We start from the raw sequence: 7469 nt of genomic DNA, 5'->3' as shown, positions 1-7469 counted from the left end.
GAGGGACCCCCCCCCCCTCCACTCCCAGTGTGGCAGGACAAGTGAGCAGCAACTTTGGGGGCAGGACTGGATTAACAATAATCTAGCACACAGGGGTGGGGGTGTGAGAAGAAGAGAATAAAGGGCTCAATCTCCAGGCAGAGGTCAGGGGCTAATACTGCCCATCCCTCACCTGAGATCCTCAAAGGCCACCCACTCACACACCACAGGTATAAAATAACAATTCCTCCCCAGCTTCCACAAGGCAAGCATCCCAGGCCTAGGAATCATGAGGTTTTTGCTGCTGTCAACACCATATGTCTGAGCCATGGAGCCTGGATCAGTAGGAACCATAGCGATCCTGGGGATGGGGAAAGAAAAAACAAAGTCAGGGTCTCTAACCTGCATCAGCTTTCCAGCATGCACACCCTCCCCCAACACACCTCTCGGGACTGGAGTACTGGCAGGCGGGGGAATCAGGCACCAATCTCACCCTGGCAGAGACTGTTTTCTATTTTACTGTGACCCAGGAAAGGGGTTGTGGCCAGATCCCAAGGGGGAAGCCCTGCCTGATCTCACAGAAGCTGGAGAGGGAGGAGAAACAGTACAGATGACAAGAGTGGGGGGAAAATCACTGCAGACATGGCATCGTCTTAGGGAGAGGCCCAGCCCTGGTACCAAGCTCAAAGGAAGGAAGCTGTCCTTCAGGAAAAGAAAATGCTCTCTCGGGCTGAGGGCTACCGTGCAGCTATGTCTGGATCTGGTGGAGAAGGCCAACTTCCAAGCGTTACCCTTTGGTCTCCTCCCACCCCAGGTCAAGCAGTCCCAGCCTCACCTGCAAAGAATTCATCACACCATTGGCCAGCACGGCCATCTTCCCGGCCACAGACTTGACACCCTGCTTAAACTGGGCAATGTCAGCTGTGGGCAGCACGTTCCCCAGAGACACACTACCTGTCAAAGCAAGGGAAAGAATGACCCAGAGCCCAGGATGAAGCCCTTCCCAGTCAAGGGGGCCCCAGCTCTGTTCGCAGGCCTCGCTTGGGGCCTACCTGCTCCATGAGTGCCATCCATGTCCCCAAAGAGGTCCGAAGAGCTGATGGCGCTGCTGCCTGAGAGCCGCTGTAGCCGGGACCTGGCTTCATGCTGCGGTGAAGAAAAGGCAAGGCCTCGGGGCCTCTGGGCCGATGACCCAAGAACTCATCCAGGCCCAGCCACCCTGGTGCCAAAGCCCAAAACAGAAGGGAAGAAACTCTGCTTCCACCTGCTGCCTCCAGGCTCAGGTAAGCAGACAACTCTACTTACCTCAGTATCCACCTCCCGCCCAAAGAACATGTCAGATGAAATGGCTTTGGCTCCCGCAAATTTCTGTCGTGCTTCACTCGACTCAAGGCCTGAGCTGCGGCTTTCCACTTCCCTCCGGTTTGTGACTCTGAGGGGTGGATGTGGGACAACAGCTCTGACTCTTCCCATTGCTACCAGGCAATAGCATCACTATAGCATTACTATCCCATTCCTACCGGAGGCCAAAAAAAGCACCATTGGCCTTCTGGGGATGCTCACCATGGCCCCATCTGACTATGGCTCTGGGACCCAGGGGCCCTCTCTTCTCCATAATGAAGCCAAGGCACAGAGAGCTTATGTTCCCTCCAGTAGGTAGCATGGAAATAGGGTTTGGAGGGGCCAACGCTTCCGCCCCAAACCACGAGAATGATAAAATGTCTCAGTCTGCCTGGATTTATACCTACTCTCCTGACGTAATCAATAGTATTACCCCCCTTTTACTCTCAAAAGCATTCCAGTGAAGCTGAAAAGGTGTACGGTCACTCCCACCTAGCACTGACACAGACACTGAGCTAGGTGTTTTATAAGTTTCATTACATTTAATCCCTATGGCAGCTCTGAAGTCATTAGTTCTGTCCCCATTTTACAAATGGATTATTTGCAGATAATTTATCAGTTAAGGACTACCCCGATTAACATGGAACATGCTTTTAAAAAATTACTAGATGAAGGCCAGAGACACATAGTCCTTGGGAGGTCAGAACTGAAGCATAAAATCAGGCTCCTCCTGCCAGAGAAATGGACCTCAAGCACAAGAGGCTACGAGGCCTCCTGCAATGGCAGAGCACAGCTCAAACCAAAGCCTGATTCCTGCACTCTCTAATCTGGTAGCCACTAGCCACATGTGGCTATTCAAATTTATTCAAATTAAATTAAAAACTCAGTTCCTCAATTAACCCTAGACACTTTTTAAGGACTCGCTAGCCACATACTTGGTGGCTACCACACCACACAGTAGCACTGCCAGCATCACAGAGCATCCTACTGGACAGCGCTGCCCTAGAGCACTCCACCTTTCTGAAATGGGCCGGACGCTTGAGACAGTCACTTCTGGCTCCTTCTCCTCCATCCCGTCCATACCCCAGGCAGCATCTGTATCCCAGCGGGAACCAAAACTCTCCCCCAAGGAAAAGGGGTTGTCCTTGTACCTGGGGAGACAGTACAGTGGCTCAGAGAAGCTTGATGAGGAACACGGTAGCCCAGTCTGCACCCCAACAACAGCCTTACTTTGGGGGTCCAGAGGCGAAAGTACCAACATCGTCAAACAAGTCCAGCTGTGAGCGGGAGGATTTTGCACTCACTGGGGTTTCCTGCTCGATCACCTGCATCTCAGACAGCACCGAGTGGGAGACGGAACTGTGGAGAAAAGCAGGTGTGAGCATCAGTGTCACTGCACAAGAGAAGATGCCCAGGGCTTCCCTGGTGGCACAGTGGTTAAGAATCTGCCTGCCAAGGCAGGGGACACAGGTTCAAGCCCTGGTCCGGGAAGATCCCACATGCCATGGAACGACTAAGCCCATGCACCACAACTACTGAGCCTGCGCTCTAGAGCCCGCGAGCCACAACTACCGAAGCCCGTGTGACTAGAGCCCATGCTCCGCAACAAGAGAAGCCACCAATGAGAAGCCCACACCACAACGAAGAGCAGCCCCTGCTCGCTGCAACTACAGAAAGCACGAGTGCAGCAACGAAGACACAACGCAGCCAAAAACAAATAAATAAATTTATTAAAAAAGAAAAAAGAGAGAGAGAAGAGAAGATGCCCAGCTGCTGGCAGAAACCTGGGTTCTCCTTCACTGAGCACCACCCAGAACCTTCTTCCCCTGCCTGTGCCCAGGGCTGGGCAAGACCCAGCAGGGAGTGCTAGCAACTGTGCTAAACTGGAGAGCACTCCCCACCTGTCAATACATCAGCTTTGTTTTCTCAAAGTAGGGTTTCCCTGACAAATGACTGTTTGGCCTGTTTTAATTTTAAGGATAATGTGCACCAAATAATAGTGCTTTCTGTCCTCAACTTGCTGCACCATGAGCCACATCCTTCACCAAGATAGACACATAAAACAAAAAAGATGAAATGCCCCAGAATCAGGGAAGTGAGTCTAATGGCATCAAAGGATGAGTTCTTAATTATCCCATCCATTTTTGTTTTTTAAAGAAGAAAGCATTTCAAAGTAGAGAGTCTGGCCTTACACACTAAAACCTGGATCTGCTATTTGGTTTCCCAATGAGAAGAGGCATTGAATTTGGCGCCAGTACCAACTCGTGATGCCTCTCTTCCCTCCTGTGTTAAGCTCCACAGAGGCTTTTAAGGATTAATTTCATTTAAATAAATTCATTGAAAAATATCTACCGCTTTTGGTTGGCAGAACTCCAAGGAGTGACTAGTTTGCAACAGGGTTTCATATAAGGTGGGCTGGCTTTAAATGATTCTACTGCAGTACAAAAAAGGAAAAAAAAGTTTTAAATATACCCTTTAATCCAGTCATTCCTGTGACCAAAACAGGGAAGAGGAAAGTCCTTTTGGGATAAAATTTTGTCTCCCTGATTAGCTGTGGGTTACACTAGTAGCACACAGACTAAAAGGGAATAACTTAAATCCAACTGGCCACGTCCTGCAAGATTAAGTAGAAATACCCAGCTGTATCTTCTTCCAGAGAAGTAGAGCATAATGGCTACAAATACTAAATATGAAATCAAACAGTTCTATGTTCAAAATCTAGTTGTAAGAATTACTAGATTTTTGGGCTTTAGGCAAATTGCTTAATTGCTCTGAGTCTCAATTTTCTCATTTGTAAAAAGGGAAAACAATACCTCCTGTATAACACTGCTGTGTTTAAGTAAATAAGGCCATTGGCAAAGCTCACGCCCCCTGGAAAGGAGCAGACACCACTTAGCACAAGCTCACTGTAGCCAGGATTACTCACCCTGGCGCTGCCAGATATTCCAATTTTTAAGAGAGATAAAAAATCTAGTATTACTGAAATCTCTAGATGTTAACTCTTATTGTGAAGCAAACAAAATGCATAAGAGAACTGGTTAGCAGCCCTTGCCCTTTTTTTTTTTTTTTTTTTTTTTTTTTTTTTTTAAGAAAACCACAGCAACATAAACCCAGTGGTCCTGAAACAGGAAGGGTACCACCCAACCAAAGGGCATTTGAATATCTGGGGTTATTTCTGGGTGTTACGGTATCTGGTAACACTAATGGCATTTAGTGGACAGGTATTAGGAATGCTGAAAGCCCTGCGATTCTTGGGAAGCTCTTGAGAAAACTGTCCTGCCATTCAAAGTGCCGTTAGCACCCTTTTTGAGAAACATCACCCTAGGGACTTCCCTGGTGGTCCAGTGGTTAAGACTCCGTGCTCTCAATGCAGGGGGCCCAGGTTTAATCCCTGGTCAGGAAACTAGATCCCGCATGCCGCAACTTAGAGCCCGCATGCCACAACTAAAGATCCTGCATGCCGCAACTGAGACCCGGTGCGGCCAAATAAATAAATATCAAAAAAAAAAGGAAAGAAAAAGAAGAAGAAATACCATCCTGGCCTCTTGGACATATCAAAAGAGCACCTGATCCTGTGTTTCATTCGTTCAACAAATACTTAGCAAGCATGTACCTACTATGTGCCAAGCACTATACTAGGGGCTTGAAGACAATAAGCAAAGTCATCTATTCAGCCTTGGAGGAAGACTAAGCCTAGAACCCCAAATTGCTGGGAAGAACCTTCAATGGTTCCCAGGGGAACAATGGCATCTCCCCGCCGCACCCCAAAGCTGAGCCTCACCTTCGGGACACCAGTCCCATGCCCAACCTCTCTGCCTGCTCTCTCTTCTTCCCTTCCAGATTCTGCAGCTTCTTCTCCTCCTTCTTACGGTCAATCTGAAGCTCCTGGTAGGCCAGACGCATGGAGGCAACCCTTAGAGGGAACAAACGTGTCAGAGGCCGGCACCATCCTGACCTGTCCTACCTGCCCACCCAACCCCATACAAGCTGGGGCCCCTCTGGCAAACACTCACATGGACTCCTCGGCCTGCTTCTTGGCATCAGCCACCTGCTGCTCACGGAGCTTCTCTGCCACCTGGGCCTGCCGCTCAATCTCACTGAAACTCTGGCTGCTCACCTTCTGGGCCCCTAGGCCTTTCTTGGTACCCAGCTGGGAGAATTATGTGATGAGAGCTTTGCCAAACACAATGCCTTCTATCCCCTCCCCGGCATGGAAACACCCACAAGGAAAGGGTTCCTTCTTAAAGTTTAGTGTAAAAAAAATAGGAGCCCCGTCAGCATGGTGGAGAGGGAGAACAGTGGTTCTGCTGGAGCTGAGCATAATGTGGCCCACACAACCCTAGCAGAGGCCTGGGGGCCGGAGGACAACGGCTAACGCTACCAGGCCCGGGATGTGCCAAGCACTTACGTGCACAATCTCACTGACTCCTCCCAGGAGCCCCTTAGAGACAAGCATCTTGACAGCCCCTCACAGATCAGGTGCAGAGAAGCTAAGCACCTTTCCAGTCATACAGCCAGTAAGTGGTCAGGGCAAAGGGGGAACCCAGGCGTCTGACTCCAGCTCCTAACCACTCTGCCATACTGCCTCTCCCCACCTACCCCTTTCTTAGCTGCTGCTGGCTTCTTCTTGCCAATGAGGGAGGTTTTCAGTTCTGTGTGAGGAAGAAGGTGGGGCGTGAGCAGAGACAAAGGGAGGTCAGAGGCAGCAGCTCAGTCCACATCATGCAGCTTCCTGGCAAGAGCTTCTACAAAGAACAGCTTCAGGCAGGGGAAGGCAAAGCTGCCACCACCAGCTCCAACCAACGGTGTCAGGACGTCCAAGCCAAGACAGACGAGGTTAGAGGTTACTGATTCCCAGCCGATGGACCTAAGAACCTAGACCTGAAGCACCAGAGACAAAGTCCCTGACCCAACACAAAGACCGCCAGGCAGGGGCAGCACCAAACACCAGCCTCGGCTCCTAGAGCAGAGGGAGCAGGCGTGCAAGCAGCTGCTGGTTACCTCTGGCAGGAAGAGTCCCTTTAGGTGACAGATACATGGACTCTGGAGAAAAACAGACTTGTGGCTAACAGGGGGTCCCACCTCAGAGCCTCCATATAGCTCCCAAGCCCAGAGGCCTCTACAGAGCCTCACTCCGGACCAGGCCATGCCAGCCTTCCCATGGGGTCAGACTGACGGTCATTCTGCTGGCTTCCTGCCCCAATCCCCAAAGGTCGACAAAACAAACCAGGGCAGCAAATGGACTGTTCACCCTGAACTAAGTCTGAAGGACATCAAGAAAAGAGTGGAAAAGAGCCGAAAGGCCAGGAACTGGCCGAGAAAGGACAATGTTGCCTCCAGCCATTAGCAGCTCAGAGTTGTCCCCTTTCTCATGAAATGCACCAGACAGGCCAATCCTGCCTCGGCCCCCAGGGTTAGGTGTCCAGCCTCACGCTGGCCAGCCCCAGCCCCACCCCCAGAGGCAAACCCCAGGCCTGGGACACCAGCCACCAAGGGCCTGCTCTCAAGTCCTTGTGGTTGATGTTGCAGCCACAACTTCAATCCCAAGACCCACTCCAGAGAGATCAGATGCTCAGTCTCCTGGGACCTCAGTCCACATGACCAGGCAGCAGCAGATCTGAAAAGAACCCCCGAGGCCGACCCTCTCCCAGGCACCCCACACCTGCCACCTGGCATACTGACCCAGAGAAGCTTTGGGTGAGGTGCCAAGCAGCTCCGTGTTGGGGCCGTGCTCCGGCTCTGTGGATGCAATGATGGGAATCAGGTGGAAGACTCAAAACTTCCTATGACCTCCCCTTAAGGGAAGTGATGGGGTAAAAGCAGGGGCACCGACTTTCCTCAGCTTTCTGAGGCCACCAAAGTAGAGAAAGAATGCCCACCACCTCCTCCGAGGGACTTAGGTGAATCCCAGCCCACCCAGGGATGGTAGGAGACCCCTCACTTCCATCACCTTGGCCAGGTGTCCCATTCCTAGCCCCAAGTCCTTTGCCAGGACCAAGGCACATAGTTGGAATCCGGGCTAAACTCACGTGCCAGACCACTGCTCTCTGCAGATGGGGTTGGCTGCTGGGTCTCTGATGGGTCCGTGGCTGGTGCATTCCAGGCAGGGGGCTGAAAAGCGAGATGACAGAAGCCTTGATGAGCCATTC

The 7469-nt window shown here is 51.2% G+C and overlaps 1 protein-coding gene across 2 annotated transcripts in view; it reads right to left on the bottom strand.

Annotated features, from left to right (window-relative positions):
• Positions 1-12: 12 nt before the first annotated feature.
• The window catches only part of ARFGAP2 (ARF GTPase activating protein 2), a 10407-nt gene continuing 2950 nt past the window's right edge, over positions 13-7469 (bottom strand). For both annotated transcript variants that reach the window (XM_007455761.1, XM_007455762.1), the window contains 11 exons: positions 7350-7431; positions 7003-7059; positions 5920-5972; positions 5334-5470; positions 5102-5233; positions 2551-2679; positions 2337-2471; positions 1285-1411; positions 1032-1125; positions 815-933; positions 13-340 (listed from right to left, as the gene is read on the bottom strand). In XM_007455761.1, the coding sequence (XP_007455823.1) occupies positions 320-340; positions 815-933; positions 1032-1125; positions 1285-1411; positions 2337-2471; positions 2551-2679; positions 5102-5233; positions 5334-5470; positions 5920-5972; positions 7003-7059; positions 7350-7431 (1086 nt within the window). In that variant the 3' untranslated portion in view covers positions 13-319. The remainder of the gene's footprint in view (positions 341-814; positions 934-1031; positions 1126-1284; positions 1412-2336; positions 2472-2550; positions 2680-5101; positions 5234-5333; positions 5471-5919; positions 5973-7002; positions 7060-7349; positions 7432-7469) is intronic.

The sequence above is a fragment of the Lipotes vexillifer genome, unplaced genomic scaffold, assembly GCF_000442215.2.
Source record: "Lipotes vexillifer unplaced genomic scaffold, Lipotes_vexillifer_v1.1 scaffold977, whole genome shotgun sequence".
In the NCBI taxonomy this organism is placed as follows: Eukaryota; Metazoa; Chordata; class Mammalia; order Artiodactyla; family Lipotidae; genus Lipotes; species Lipotes vexillifer.
Note: the sequence above shows the minus strand (reverse complement) of the source record. Positions and strands in the feature narration are given on the sequence as shown.